General features: G+C 42.7%; 3 protein-coding genes across 3 annotated transcripts; 2 read left to right on the forward strand and 1 right to left on the reverse strand.

Moving 5' to 3' along the window:
- The first annotated feature begins 2,301 nt into the window (after nt 1-2,301).
- Nucleotides 2,302-5,120, forward strand: cUnh1orf50 (chromosome Un C1orf50 homolog). The gene is made up of 5 exons (XM_083971772.1): nt 2,302-2,433; nt 2,884-2,999; nt 3,119-3,205; nt 3,708-3,839; nt 4,450-5,120. Exons 1-5 carry the CDS (start codon nt 2,385-2,387, stop codon nt 4,636-4,638), a joined length of 573 nt encoding a protein of 190 aa, XP_083827898.1. The 5' UTR covers nt 2,302-2,384; the 3' UTR covers nt 4,639-5,120.
- Nucleotides 5,121-5,380: 260 nt separating this feature from the next.
- On the reverse strand, nt 5,381-9,397 carry ap5b1 (adaptor related protein complex 5 subunit beta 1). Its single transcript, XM_083971771.1, has 3 exons — nt 9,093-9,397; nt 7,949-8,743; nt 5,381-7,608 (listed from the first exon to the last, which is right to left on the reverse strand). Exons 1-3 carry the CDS (start codon nt 9,228-9,230, stop codon nt 5,662-5,664), a joined length of 2,880 nt encoding a protein of 959 aa, XP_083827897.1. The 5' UTR covers nt 9,231-9,397; the 3' UTR covers nt 5,381-5,661.
- A 674-nt stretch (nt 9,398-10,071) lies between these two features.
- Nucleotides 10,072-15,515, forward strand: nuf2 (UF2 component of NDC80 kinetochore complex). Its single transcript, XM_083971332.1, has 13 exons — nt 10,072-10,278; nt 11,207-11,281; nt 11,495-11,571; nt 11,849-11,910; nt 12,034-12,131; nt 12,400-12,473; nt 13,475-13,568; nt 13,651-13,713; nt 13,819-13,956; nt 14,051-14,191; nt 14,874-15,049; nt 15,183-15,318; nt 15,397-15,515. The coding sequence occupies exons 1-13, from the start codon at nt 10,156-10,158 to the stop codon at nt 15,502-15,504; spliced, it is 1,365 nt and encodes a 454-aa protein (XP_083827458.1). The 5' UTR covers nt 10,072-10,155; the 3' UTR covers nt 15,505-15,515.
- The last annotated feature ends 415 nt before the right edge of the window (nt 15,516-15,930 follow it).

Below are 15,930 nucleotides of genomic sequence, written 5' to 3' on the forward strand. Positions count from 1 at the left end.
ATGATGGAAATAGTCTGTGTCCAAGTAGTAGCTGCTATATTTTTTTAATTATCTGCACTTTTACTTGAGTTGGTTTATTTGTTGGTTGGTTGGTTGGTTGTTTTTGAAAATGACTCAATAGGCCTATTTAAAAAAATAAATATTGTGCTTTGACTGCACTATGCTTCTATGACATTGTTACTTTGAAGCAACAGACAGTGTAAAGAAATTGCTTTTATTTTTGAAAATGTAATTCTGTAGCCTATTCCTATCTCAATCACAGTCAAATCCTATAGCCTACTGTCAATCATGTTGTGCCTTCAACAGCTGCAGTGTGAACCTGACAGTGCCCTAATGATACTCCCTAAAGGATGTGGCAGAAGATTCTGGATCCATTTGATCAAATCCATGTTTGAAATAATTAAAAAATAAAGAAAGACTCATTTTGTTGCATCCCAATCCCAATTTATTGGTTGTCAATTCAGTGTATTTTTGGTAGGCTACTAATTAGCTACGCCTAGGCTTTGTAGCAGATTCTACAAAGATTTGATTTCATTCTTCAAAGTCAGCGGTTGTCATTACTCTGTAAAAAATAAAAAAAATAACTGTTCACTTACGCCTATTTTGGTGAATTTTTTAGTGTATAAATTCTTGTCATAACCTCTTATGATAACAGTTTTCTTGTTTTTATTAGAGAGATTGTTACATAATAGGCTAGTAAGGTTTTGGATGAAATAAGTTGACATTCACAATTTATTTCTTATTTCAGTAATGCATTTTTTGGTTAGATACAAACATGGGAAGAGAAAATACTTTTAAAAAAATGAAATAACTTCAACAGCTTTTTGTTAAACCTCCTTTTTTCATATAAGAGAGCTTCTCAGGATATTAGGCCTCAATAAATTGTAGGCTATTTATTTTAGAAATATATGTGGAGTGCGCCCGCAAAGGATCACGGGAGAAGCCTGATCAGTGGGGGAGTAGCCCATAGATATATAAACGTAGATGCCGCGTTCTATATCTGGCGATACGTCAGCGGGGCCGCCATATTGTGCAGGACACAGAACGTCTAAAGCCTGTGAATATTCTCATTTGTCCAGGTCATTTGTCCAGGTCCAAGAGGCTTCATCAGTCTGATGCGTACATGAACTGATGAAGCCTCTTGGATGAGAGGTGAAACGTCTTCCTAGACAAAATAACCAAGTCCAGTTGCGTTTGATTTAAATTTATTTGGGGATATCTACAGGTCTACAGCTCTAGGTCACTGAGTTGATAGACTACACTACAGTTTGGTTATTTCAATTTGCGTGTCTGTGTGTTTTCCTTTTTTTTATTTTTTATATAATATTAATTTATATGCGGATCAAGAGTGAGCGAGTGAGCAAGTGAGCAAGCGCGAGAGAAACAGCAGATGCGCACCAGATGCAGATGCAGGTTAGATGTTGATTTCGTATAGGGACTTTGTTGCACCCAAACATTAAGCATATCACCGTGGTGCGTCTTGAAATCCCTCTTTGTCCAAAGCGGGAGATGACAGAAAGAGTCTGAGAACTACTTAATTGAAGCTACATTGTTGCGAGTTGGCTCCGGCGTACAGGAAGCTCTGCGCCGTGCACACTGTTTCAGCTGCTTCTAGGATAATGTAGTTAACGTCCCCAGCGTAAATGACGCATGTGAATAGATTTAATCAAAATCTGGGGTTACAACCATGGTTACAGCGTTTAGAACTGCAGTCCTTTAGAATTTATGCCCTGCACAACATGGCGGCCAGCAGACGCATGGTGGCGCTGTTCGGCAGTATGGAACGCGGCATCTATGTTTCTATATCTATGGAGTAGCCTACCCATGAGCCTACCACGAAAAACAAGAAGATAATTGCAGGTTTGGCTCTTAATTCTCGTGTTTTATACGCCAGGGGCTTCATGTGTGATGCGAAGCTGTTTTTGTTCAAAATGTCATAGCACAGTTACTGTGGCAGTTTCTTTACTTTTGTCTGTTTCTTAAATTTGTTTTCTCCAATAGTGACCTATCTTGTCTTGCTTAAACGCTCTGTGGTGAGGCTGGGCTGTTGTTGTGCCTGAACACAAATACAAGTAATCCTGGTCGCACCGTTTATAAATTAATTATAAATTGATTACATTAAATTATTTTAAGTTAAATGTAAATGAACCTGTCCAAAACATACATTCTTTATCACCGATAAAGTCTAACAGTGTGTTTTAATTTAACTTTTTTACACAGGCACAAGTATGGCTACCACTTCAGGCTGAATGGGGCGGAGAGCTAGGACCCCGTGAAGCCTCCTTTGGTCAAATATTAGCTGGTTACAAAAGCAGCTGGTGGACAGACTAGGTTTTGGTTACACTTACACACGAGTTTAATTGTGAAAACTGGAAGACGACAGCATGGACAGGACGGTCAGCCTCCCCAGTCAGCCTGACAAAACCACTACAGGTATGTTTTAACAGATTTACTGGATGTAAACCTCGTGTTATAACCTAAACCCAGTTAACTAGAGTCAGCCAACTGGGGCTGTGGTGCAACAACTCATCACAGCAGTCCTGTTTTAGAGCAGTGGAAGTTATTATTAACAAAATTAATCTGTAAAATACACAAATATTTACACGTGTATTAATAGTGGATTGTGCATAAGCTGAATATGTTCAGTCAAAGTGTTGATTTTTTTTTTTTTTTTTTTACAGTAAAGGCTTGTGCTTAGTGTGAATACCAGCTATTACACTGTCATATATGTTTTTACTGGTGGTAGGGTCTGTTGTTACAGTGCAGTAGTTACAGCAGCAGCAGCAGAAATTGTAGTGGTTACATCAGTGGCATCTATGCAGAAGAAGTTACATTATATCACTGGTTCAGTTTCACGTGATGTAACCTGTGTGTATTTTACAGTGACTCTGGTTGAGAGCAGCAGCGCCCCCAACGGGCTCGAACTGGTCAGCTCCTACCAGACACATAGGGTGGGAGACCCCATGGACCTGGTGGCCCTGGCATCACAAGTACAGAAGGTTTGTGTGTGTTGTGGCTTTATTTAAATTTAAACACAATCTCTGGAAATGTACGCACCAACATTTGTGATAAAGTCTAATATAAATAGTCATTAAAATGTTTTCCCTCTGTTTGTCAGGGAGATGATTTTATCAAAGCCAATGCCTGCAACAAACTGACTGTCATTGCTGATCAGATCAGATACCTGCAGGAACAAGCAAGAAAGGTAAGAGAGTACACCAATGTTTTTCAACCCCATGTGGGGTCGCCTGAAATGTCAAGTATTTGAAGAAAAAAAAAATGACAAAGATAACTTTTTAACTAATTATTATTATTTTTAAAATTAAGATTAAAAACACCACACACAATCTTATACAACTGTATTCTATACTTTCACTTTCTCAAATATAAATTGAGTTCAAATAAAATGCAGCACACAAAAATGACAGTCAAAATTGGGTCACGAGCCAAAAAAGGTTGGGAACTAGTACTGGAGTACACCCTTTATACTGAGGTTACTTCTTGTTTTTGCAGTTTTTTGTCACTATTTTACACTTGATCACACCAGAATGCATAAATTGGGCAGGTTAAGGACCCTAAATGCATGCTAAATCTTATCAGCTATTATGTTCTTTTGTACCCTGACATGACTATGTAATAACAGCATGAAATGGGAATAGTAGAAAAAAAAGAACTAAAAAGTACTTATTTCTCTTCTCTTTTTCCAGGTTTTAGAAGAGGCTAAAAGAGATGCTGACCTTCACCACGCTGCCTGTAATATTGTGAAGAAACCAGGCACTATGTACTACCTCTATGAGCGGCAATCTGGACAGAAATACTTCTCCATCATCTCTCCCAAGGTTTGACATCATACCGATCAATGTTATGTCACCCTGTCTGCTCAGGGAGAGTTACAAAACGCCAGAACTAGTTACTTAACTCAGGGGGATAATACACGTGACGTGAGTAACAACACCTGGTAGCGTGTGTTTATAATGTTGGTAGTTGAAGGAGTTAGGTGGTCAAAGTTCATACAAACCAGAAGGAGGAGCTGATAGAGAGCTGCTGGACAACAACACAGGCAGTTTAGGTTGGATTTGGCTGGTTACAGTTTAGCTATGTGGAAATTTGGCAGCTGTTAAAGACACTGGGAGTTAGTTAGACACAGCCATAGATGAGAATAGAATAGGCTGTCATACAGAAGGATCCCAGAGAATACAGTTGGTTCATTTTTCATAGTTTTGTTTCAAGGTGGTTTATACAAACGTAGAATGTTTATTCTCTAAGATCATTTTATGAGGTGAAAATTAACAAGCCAGGTATATTTCCTTAAAATGAAAAAGGCTGAATGAGACTACACATACTCTGGTCCACAATTTGTGGAAGCACCTGGGTTTTAAAAGCTGTTGAATAAAATTTAAAACCTCAAATCTCGTGATGACATAATGCTGTTTTTTCTCTCCTCTGAAGGAATGGGGTCCGAGTTGCCCTCACACATTTGTTGGTGCATTCAAACTCCAACATGACATGTCCTGGACCCCCATTGCAGACGTGGAGAAGAGGGACGCAGAGTTCGCCATCATGGACAAACTTCTCAGCAGCAAGACGGCCTTACCACCCTACACAGAACCCAACTTCAAAGGCCTCTCTGATTATTAAAGGACTGCTGACGATGGGATGAATAATGGACTGGGATTTTATAAAGGACACATGGTGCAGAGTAATTGTCAGTTTGAACTGAGAAGAATCCACACATGCATTTAAATCGCCGATTACAAAGTGTCACAAGGTTTCTGTGACTTTCAGATACTGCCTTAAGTATTTAATGCATAACTACACATTTTATTTTATATACTCACAACCTTAAGGATGCTTTTTTAAAACCTGGAATTTGCTACTCTGGCAGACCTGTGCATGGGCACTTCCAGCAATTAATATTTAGCAAATAATTTGCTTAATAGCTGATTCAGATTCAGTTGGTTAAGATATGGTGAAAGTTTAAGCTGCTCTGTGGGTTTTTTATTTTTATTTTAAACAATTTTATTTTAAATAAAAGTTTAGGTTTTTTTTCTCACCAGAATGAACTGTGTGTCATTGAGAACACATTTAATTAAATGTGAATATGTAAATAATAAACAGAACACACATTTCCTTCCTCTTTTTAGGTCTTAAATCTTTCATTGTTGACATTCATATTTTGTTATTAGAAGCCATCTTCTTTGTGTGTTTCTGTTTGTTAGTGTGTTCCCACTAGCTGGTGTTGATCAGTGAACAGCCTCGCGACAGTGGCAGAGTATGATGCAGGTGTATGAGTAAATAAATGAATTAATGAGGGGGAAAAAACAGCCCCACTTGTGAGGACACGTTTGACTTGTTCATTTATTCTACCAGGCAATTTTAACATGTTCTCCAGCTCACATGAAGTTACCTGGATTATTTATTCGTTTTTTCAATCCTTATTTTTCATGTATTTTTATTTGTTAATACAATTTGGTAAATACAACATTCCTTTCACACATTATTTTTATTCCAGGTTAAGAAAATTAAAGTGCAAGAACTTAATTTTAAATCAGCCATCTTTGGTTATTTAACTTTAAGTACAGTTGAATTTCTCAAAGAGATGACAAATCAAGTGATGATTAAAAGCCAGCTATTAAAAAAAAACAGTCTGAAGCCTCACAGTCAGCTGTGAGTGTCTCCCTGTGAAGACGTGAGAGTCAGTAGATAGGAACTTAGGTGAGGCAAGAGCTGCCAGTTGTCTGTGGCGATGTCGACGTGCACGGCGTCTTCCTCCGACCTGACTTTCAGCAGCATGTGATACTGTGGCGGGAGGAAGAAAAGCACCTTGAACTCTTCTTTATGGGCCAAGTCTGAGACGAGGTAGGGGAGGAAGTGCTTCTCCACCAGAGAAATCAAAGCTGCCTCCTTCAGCTGGCAGCAAAACAGGCTGACGGCACAGTCCTCACTCTCTGAGCAGAATTCATCCCATAATCCTTCAAACAGGTTCAGTTTGTCTCCTCGTTGCCAGGCCGGGAGTGCGGGCAGGGGCGTGAAGGCCTGCTGGAAGGCCACGTGGACGTCGGGCAGCGCGGTGTGCCAGGAGAGCCCGTCCTGGGTGGTGAAGATGGCGCCGGCGTGGAGGGCGGTGGGGTGCGGCCTCCTCGGCTTCAGCCTCAGCTTCACCACCGGCGACGGCCGCTCCCTGAAGAGACAGGGGACGCTGATGTCGGCCAGTTCTTCGTAGTGGTCGTCGGTGAGGCCGAAGTGCAGGCGGATGCTGAACAGCCGATCAAAGCGGGAGTCGTTGGCCTCGGTGTGAACCAGCTGGTAGCTTAAGGAGATTTCCGAGGCAAAGTCGCGGTTGTTGAACTGACCTCTATAAGCTCCCAGCGTCGTGTTCACGTCCGCGGCTTTCTGCGTCTCGTCCTGGTTGGGGACGCTTCCTTCAGCTGGCTGGGTTTCTCGACGCGAGCCAGGATTCAATTCAACCAAACTGAATATGGCTTTCTCCGTCTGGTGAATGGTCAGCACGCCGGTCAGCCCCTCGCTCTCAGACATGAGGCTCGACAGCGACCGCTTCTTGACCTGACGCCCTCCCTCGGCGGCGCCCTGCGCCAACACCCCGGCCAGCTTCTCTCGCGACAGCGTGGTGAGAAGCGCGTAGTAGAGACGAGCGTGGTCCTGGATATCCGTGTCTCCGTAGCGGCAGGAGAGATGCTGCAGGACGTCGGCCAGAGGGACGAGCAGCGAGTCCAGACCGGGGTGGACGAGGAGGCGACGGCAAACTCCCAGCACGTTGTTCCCCAAACGCCAGTCTCCGCTCACGCACAGCGAGGAGGAAGACGGAGTGATGACGCTGGACAGGAAGCGGAGGGTGGCGTCCTGAGGGATTTTTCCTTCCTCCGCTACTCGTGCCAGCATCTTCAGGTGCCAGCGGAGGTCCTGCAAGGTAAGCTGGGTAAGCGGCGCGTTAGTGATGACTCTCTGCAGCTCCGTGAGCAGCTCCACGGCCCAGCTGGACTCAGACAGCCGGTCCTGAGTCTGGTCGGCCAGGCCGATGAGGTGCGGGGCCAGATGTGCGTGGTGGAGGTAGAGCGTACAGAGCTTCTCTATCAGGCCGTTAGAGTAGCGCTCCATGTTGTAGAAGTAGGAGAGGAAGAGGAAAACAGCCCGGAAGAAGGTCACCACCATCTCTCTGCTGCCTTTGTTCTCAACGATGTGCAGCAGCGAGCCGAGGTGCTGGTGGAGGTAGGCCAGCCCCCGACCCTCCGCACCCCCTTCATCCCCCTCTCCGTCCCCGTCCTCTGCCTCCTCCAGGTAGACCAGACACAGCAGGTTGAGTCGGGCCAGCATGGTGGTGCTGTCGTTGAACATGGTGGGCACGAGGGCCGAGGCCAGCCGGGGGGTGAGCAGCACGGGGAGCGACTCGTCGCCGTCGCCGAGGTCGATCGGTCGGTTCTCGGGGAAGTGAAGGATGCAGGCCATGTAGAAAAGCTTCTCGGGCGTACTGAGCAAGGGATGCTGGGAGAGCACGACCAGTCGCTTGAGCATGAAGGCTTCGTCCTCGGCGCTGAACAGGCTGTCTGTGAAGGCGCACTTCATCAGCAGCGTGGTGTGGAGGAGAGAGACCTGAAAGCAGACGGAGGAAGATTTACTCACAACATCACACCACTCTGCAGAGGTTTTTCCTTTGCCAGGTATTTACATTGTGTAAATACATTTCTAAAAATGCACTCCATAAGATCACTGTTATAATTAATTAATACCAAAATATGGCATTTTAACAGACCATATAAAGTTACTCAGTGCTAGTGTGCTATCTCTGGTGTGTGTTTTCTGAGACAATGTGTTGTTTACTCAGGATAATCAAAATATCATTCAGGTTCAGTGGGAAGAAACACAAAACTGCTCATAAACAGTAGAAAGTGAGTGATAAATTGTTTTCCTCTGTATTCTGTTTGACACAAACCTTGCTCGTGCCGAGCAGTCGCAGCAGCTGAGCTCTGAATATGGCCGGAGGGACACCGGGCACCATGGCCACCACCTCTATCAGTCTGTGTAATAGTGCCGCCTGACACAGAGGAGTGAGGAGGTAGGACTCCTCCAGGAGGGAGGACAGGACCAAACGTAACTCCTTACAATCAGGCCCAGTCTGGAGGGTGGGCACTGTACCCATGGGTCCCAGGATGAGAGAGGACAGCAGGGACGAGTCTTTGTGAGTGGTCAGGCCTGAGTCTGGGTCCGCCTCCCAAGCAACTGATGTATTCCCTCCCACAAGAGCTTTAAGCTGCACAGCACCGGCTCCGGTTTCCTGGGTCAGCTGATACACGGCGTTCCTCAGCACCAGAGTGTGGAGTCCTGTATAGGCCTGGTGGAGCCTGAAGGTTTCTCTCTGCCGGAGCCCACTCAGCAGCTCCATGTGCTGGGAGAGCAGACCAGGAGAGCAGGCCTCCAGCTCCCGCAGACAGTCGCAGGCTGTGATCCGGACAGAGTGGAGAGCGCTGTCAGCGTGGAGGTCACTGGCGTCCTGGGAAATCTGAAGGAGCAGGTCCAGGAAATCTTGAGCTGCACGGCAACGGCTGCTCACAGAGGAAGTGCAGACGAGCACGGAGGTGAGGGCCAGGAGGAGGTGACAACGAAACTGTGCAGCCTTGGGGGGACACTGGGCGAAGACTGACATGAGATCCAGGGCCGTCTCCTCGCCCACAGAGACCGAAGGACACAGCAGAGCTGGATACTCGCACAGTGGTGACAACAGGAGGACCTGAGGTCAAAGTAACAGTTCAGAATTACAGATGTGGATCTTTTGTCATTCTTGCTCAAAAATGACAGAGGTTAGCCATTAATCAAATGTTGATTTAATCTTCCCTTGTGATCTCACTCACCTGATTACCACTGCCTTGGCTTTCAGACACAAACATTTCCCCTCAAAGCACAAATTTTATCATTAAAATTCCTATATAAAGAATATTTCTTTCTTATTATATCTACCTCATAGATTCAGTCATTGTATACGTGCATAACCTCGAGACAAATACAGAAGTACAGGGTTTCATTATGACATGTACGGTGACAACCACAATTCAACGCTTTGTTTGTTAACTTATTTTTACCTTGACACTGTAACTGGCTCTGTCATCTCGGAGCTCGTAGAGCAGCTCTGCCAGGAAAGTCTCTGCTGTTGTCCCGGAGAGGAAGCGGGACGGGCTGAGGGAGAAAGAGGTGATCCTGTCGGCCCAGTTCACCGCCATTGTCGCTCAGATCGCGGACCTCGGCACAAAAACAGTGGCTTAATGGCTCTTTGGCTCACCCCTATGCCATTGCCTACAGTAATGTTTTATTCCAAAAGGACTGCACACACCTTTTGCTGCAGACACCAACCATGGATCTATTATAAGACCATGACACCAACCCATGATCTAAACACATAGCAAGTGACTTCCGTGTTTTGTCACGTGCTTTTAGTGCCAGTGACGTGTCACATTAGCAACCCCTGCTGCTCCGGAGGGTTAATGTTTGTTTTCTATGCTGTGTCTATGTACTTATTATTTTCTATCTTTATTTATTTATTGTCTGTTTGTCTCTACACTGGTTCGCTTTGTCTTATGTTATTGTCTATTGATGGTTATGTATGTAGCCTGTGTCAGTATTCTGACAATGTAGCTACAATTTGCATTTAAAATAAAGGCAGAAAAAACTCTCATCGTCTCTTCGTCTTTTAACTTACCGGTAGTCTGTGGACTCATTGGACTTATCTTTGGTTTCCCTAAGCATTTTTGTCCCACTATTTTCTGGAGGAGGTAGGCTAGTCCCCACAGCGTATGATTAGCCTACTAGTAAATTGAATCAACTAACTGAAATATTTTATCGAACAACCTCGACTTTTTGTATACCGCACTGCTGCTACATTTCTCTGGTTGGTTTTAGGAGCTCTGGGAAATCATCATTTTTGTTCCTTTTTTTCTGCTATGTCCTGAACTACACTCCAGCCCAGTAGGTGGCGCTACTACGCTGAACAACCACCACAGAAGACGAATGGAGGCGGATTGACCAATCAGACGCGGCGTAAACACAGGCGCCAATTTCGTACAGTCGTTGCAATCGAAATAGTTTCTCTGGCTTTTGTCTCATATTTTTGTCAAAACTAAACGTTAGACGTACAAAAAAAGAAAAGAAATGGGGGACAACACCTTCCCTGTTTACACATCGGACGCGATAGTGAACTTTTACCGGACAGAGGTTCTCACCGACCAAGAAGCGAAACACTTCAACAAGAGCGACCTGGTTCCTGCTCCCAAGGTAACAGCTAACTAACGGCTGCTGCTCGCGACAGCCTCCATTATGACGAGGGGCGTCATCTGTGTCCACCCTGATCAAAATACTGACGAATTAGCCTTGTTTTGCAAAGAAGAGCAACACATTTTCATGAGAGAATGGCACCTAATGAAGAGTATATTCACTTCTTTTTTTTAAATGTCTGCGTTATTTTACAACTGCGCCCCGTCTGTTTTCACTCGTTACTTTACCCAGTTTCCACACAAAATGCTGTACTTTTAGTTTAGAACTACGAATAAGTTACCAGTGCACTACCACATAATCCAACCACAGAACAAGGTCTGTGGACTTTATCTCAGGGCTCCAGACTGATCCTAATTGGGAGCATTTTGACAAGCATTTTTGATCTACTTGTGCATGTGCAACCAGTAAATCTGCCTCTTTTTTTTGTTTACACTGGTGAAACGTGAAAGGGGCGATTTATATGAATCTGTAATCTGTCATTATAAGTGGCAGGCCAATGTGTGTGAGGAATCGGATCATGAATGAAATGTGAATATATAGCCTACCCCTACATTTTCTGCTTGTGCTCCTAAAATATAACTGTGTTCCTAGCAAAAAAAAAAGTTAGTCTGGCGCCCTGTAACTCCTATCTCTTACACTTGAATCGTGTTATTAATAATCACTATTCAGCCAATACAAACAGGAGGACTGATTACAAATAGAAGTCCATTTTATAGAACGTTTTTCAATACACACACACAAGGACAGAAAAATCTAAACCTCTGTTTTAATTATGTTCCGATTTACACACTTGGATGGGCCAGGTTCGAACCAGCTGTAGCTAAACCTCCGTGAGCCAAAGAACCAGACCAGATGGGTTAACAGGTTTTATTAAAGGTACTTTAAACTACAGACCATGAACTTAACCCTTGATCATTCTCTCTCACAGCCAGATGCCATTCAAACGTTGTACATGCGAGTGTTGCATCTCCTGTATCGTTTCAGACCCGAGTGTCACTCTGTGGTAAGTACTGTGTTGGATTTACCAGACTTTACATCCAGACAACTGTTTAATTCCAGTTCATGCTAAATAGTTTTGTCAATTTCTTGATATTAGTCTTTTAATTCACTTTCACCAGGTTGCATTAATGTCAGATATAATGCTGTAGCTGATGTCTTCACCATAAGAGTTATCAGTTTTCAGTTCAAGCTTGATCCACTTTTTGTTTTCCAACAGCTTCCACTTCAGGAGAACATTCCGTATCCAGAATATCATGAGGGGGCGGCTGCTATCATCAGCGTCTACATGCGCATGTGAGTTTCCTTGCTGTCTCTCCTGGACAAACAGAAACATAGTGTGCACCAGCCAGTAGTGTGTTAGTATACAGAGGGATCTCTGCTATTTTTTCTTAGGCTTTCAGCTACTTGCTTATGGACACTTTCCCGTATATATTCGCAGGCAGTATCCTTCAAATGAAAATAAATAATCAGTTTCATTGTTTGAGTTCAGTATTGAGAAGTTGCTGGATTCAAATATGATTTCCATTTTCAGTCAACAGTATTTATTCACCAACATTGTTCATCTTTTCAGGCGGCAATTTCTGCCCATATGCATGGTGTATGATTTTTCCTTGAATGATCTTCTAGCCCCAAGTGAGTACATGTTTCTTATTATTTTAGCTTTCTAAAGCTTGTTTTAAAAATCACCAGATGTTTCTGGAGCTAATGCATTTCAACCTTTGTAACCAGGTCTTTGTTAATTCTGTTTCTTTCCAGAAAAACAGAGGACTCTGACGATTCTTAGTGCAATCATGAACTTTCTTCACTTCAGGAAGCAGAGGATGGACGTGATGCTGGAGAAACAGGCCAAATTGGTATGAACCGTAATATTGGTGAAACTTGAGAACAATTTAAATTTGATTCGTGTGATCACCTGGGTCAGACTAAAATTCAGAGAACTCTCTTGACCATTTGTGCATAATGATTTGTTTTTATCTTGGCTTTTTTTTAAAATGATGGTCACTGTTGGCCAATTGCTTTTCTTGATGAGGATTTCTTTCACCCATAATCTTGTTTTTGTGATTGGTATCAAGCTATTAGTCATTATCTGGTGTGTCACATATTGTAACACTTTTTTGACAGAGGACAGACACGGACAGACTGAAGGCTTACAAAAGAAGCGTTTTAGAAGCAGAGAGGAAGATTGAGATTCTGACGTAAGTCTTTGATGAAACATGTGATTTCTTGTTTGTCCAGTTGCACAAGGAAGAGATAACATATTTTTTTGTGTATTTATATAGATAACATTAAGAACATTTATGTTTTGATCTTGGCAGAATGATTAATTGTTAAGTTCCTCAACAAAAATTAATTACTAAACCGACGCCCAAAATCTGCAACTGGGGCTAAACTACATGCTAATAAAAACATATTGCAATCATGTGCACAGATCGTGTACAGTTTTAGGTGAAAAGGTTGCCTTTGCTTTTCATTTTCCCTGAAAAAAATATGAACGGATGTGGTTTCTCGTACCAAACAAGTATTTTTTACTTACATCTGGAGAATATGAGCTTCAGGCCGAGGTATTTTGAACTTATTATAGTTTCCATAATCATTTTTAAGTAAATTGTTCAGCCCTGTCCTCGGCCATTTTGATAATCAATTATTTATGGAAGCAATTTAATATGTAAACATGCTAGACATTGATTTATTATGAGGAATTGTAGGATTGCTTAGTCATACTGAACCCTAACCCTGATATTTTGGGCTTTTGAACAGTTTTTGAAAACAGGATTGAAAAGTTTAAAGATACCATCCTGTTCTCTGCAAACATTTGTCAACACAGGTCAGTTTTACTGTGGCATTTTTTTGAGACCAAAGAGTAAAGCGACATGATTATTTAAACTGTAGAAAAGTTGTTTTCATTACTGCTTAAATGTTTGATTATTTTCTTGAAAAGTGGGAAATATGTTCAATGTGGCCACGGGGGCGTCTTCAGATTGTCGACATTCAATTTGTCATTACAAGACAAAAAAAGCGAATCCTCACGTCAGATGCTGGAACATGAAAACGTTTTGCTTTTGCTTGAAAAGTCGCTGCAGCTTTAAAAAAAATTGATTCAAAACATGACATTGAACTGCATGCCCTCCACTCACATGAAAGATCAAAGTGGTGTTTCACTGTGAGATGAATACAGATGTTTCCTGTTCTTGTTCAGGACCATCCCACCAGAGCAGCAGGCTGAGGCAGACGAGCTGGCAGCCGCTCTCTCCGAGCTGCAGGCCACCACTGTGAACGAATACCGGGAAGTGGTAGGGGATTATGAATCACAGTCAGCAAACCTGTTGTTTTATGAGCCTTGAGTCAAAGTGAATTAATGTCGTCTGCTTTCAGAACGAAAAGAATGACTGCATCGCAGAGTGGAAAACCAAAATCGCAGAGAAGTCACAGAAACTGGTGCGTGACTGTCACTTAAATATGTAACAACTGGTGTCCCAAATGTCCTCAGACAGTAAGAGTTGAGGCCTTTCACTGATGAGAAGTATGTTGTTTGTGTGATAGGCCCAGGTGAAGGTGGACATCACCAACATGAAAGAAGACATCACCAAACTCAAGTCTCAGATCGTGGAGTCACCAGAGGAGCTGAAGAGTCAGATGGAGAAGATGAGGGAGAACGTCAAGAACATTAAGAGCACCACTGTAAGCGGAAAAGAGAACAGATGTTTTGTTGAAATGAGGTTAGACTGACACGTGCAACCAGTTATAATGAGTTTTGTGATTGCGCTGATTTCAGACAGAAACAGACGAGCGTGTGGTGGAGCTGCAGAACATGGTGCAGAGTGTGACTCACACTGAGGCGGAGATCCAGCAGATGCAGAATCTGCTGCAGGACCTGGAGAGCAGCATGAGCAACTCCAAGCAGAAACAGGAGACGGTAGGAACAGTGTACAAGTATTTTAACCACATCAGCCCAGGCAAATATGTGATGATCATTCTGATACATAGAAAAGAAAAGATCTTTCTCGCATTCAGGTAAACATCAAAATAAATGAATAATCAGAAAATGGGAATTTTCCAAAGCAGCACAGAATAAGTGGACCAGATCTATGATCAAGTATGCACGGTACAAGACAGTGAGAAGGAATCTGTGCTCCAGATAAGTAAATGAGTTGTTGAATCTGGCACTGGTCTGTTTCTGCTGTAAGAGCTTTTCCCAGGAACCATTGTATGATCTCAGTTAGGAGGGATGTGCCGTTCACTTTTTTTTGGGCGCCAATACCGATTTCATCTAGATGAGATCAGTCAACCCACAGCTGCAGCTCAACCTAACAAAACAACTCAACCCCAAAATCTTTTTGTATTCAGTCAACACAACAGGCTTTAACCTGATTCATAACCAAAAAACTTCCAAGGAGCAAAGCAACAACTATCCAACAGGATGGACAACTGAATTAAACATCATAATTATTATCAGCAATCATTATCAGACTGATTAACATGATTTAGCCTGTCTATAGGCACAAAGGGGCAAATACTCTCATTTAAAAGGCAATTTGTCAGTATGATGAACAAATGGCTAATAATGATTGGTGGGTTGTATCTGTGTGTGTCTGCAGCACCAGGAGCTGATGGTTCAATATGAAAAGAAGCAGAAGGAGCTGAAGAACCTGTGCATGGAGGAAGGTCAGATGAAGCGAGCTCAGGGCATGAAGCTGGATAAAGAGTCCAAACAGAACATCCGGAGACAGATGAAGAGAGAGATGAAGGAGCAGCACGTTCAGGGTGTTTTGGGGTATTTTAATGTCATAATATTCACAGTACGCTTCACCACCGGACACGTTTTTTTAATATCACAGACTAATATCACAAACAATTTGACAGCCACGTTGTTCTGTAAAATAAAACTCAACTCACCTGTTCTCCAGGCAGTGTAACCAAATCCACCAGAAGCGTGAGGAGATGGCCGAAAAAATCCACGAGATCTCCAAAGAGACGCAGCAGCTGAAGGGCAAGATCCAGAGCCTGAGAGACGTCTGCAGCAAAGAGACAGAAAAGGCTCAGGTAGAGTCAGGATCTGCTTCACTCTGCAGCTTTTCATAACGCTTTTGAGACTAATGTGTGTGATTTCACTCTGTCCAGGCTCTGTATGACACCCTGTCAGCTTCCATGGACGATCTGCACAGGAGAATTGAGATGCACGTTGTGGACCTGAAACAAGACGTCGTCAAGATGTCGGCAAACTTTTAAATGGATCGCTTCTTGTTTTTGTCACTTATGTTACTGTTGCTACTTAACCTGTCATGTCTTCACTGTTTAACCCTTTGTCTTTCTGATCGCTCCTATTTAAAATGTTTTCAATAAAGTTGTATTTTAAATGTTTCATTTTTCCAGTAATTAATAAATCTCATGCTTCCATTTCTCACAAAGTAAAATGTGTTATGTTCTTGACAATCTAATGATTTTATATCATGATCAATATTGATGATGACATTATCAACTATTCAAGTTTGTCTGCCCTGATAACATGAAGTCATGCTACATTCACAAACCAACAGTATGATGTTGTCTCTTCCACACAACATGGATTTAAAAATGTAATTACACTATCTAGCTAGCTTGGACTGAGCATGGAGGTTGAAGGTGCCAAAGAAAAGTTGAGATGCTGAAACTTTG

The sequence above is a fragment of the Trachurus trachurus genome (assembly GCF_905171665.1).
Source record: "Trachurus trachurus genome assembly, chromosome: 5".
In the NCBI taxonomy this organism is placed as follows: domain Eukaryota; kingdom Metazoa; phylum Chordata; class Actinopteri; order Carangiformes; family Carangidae; genus Trachurus; species Trachurus trachurus.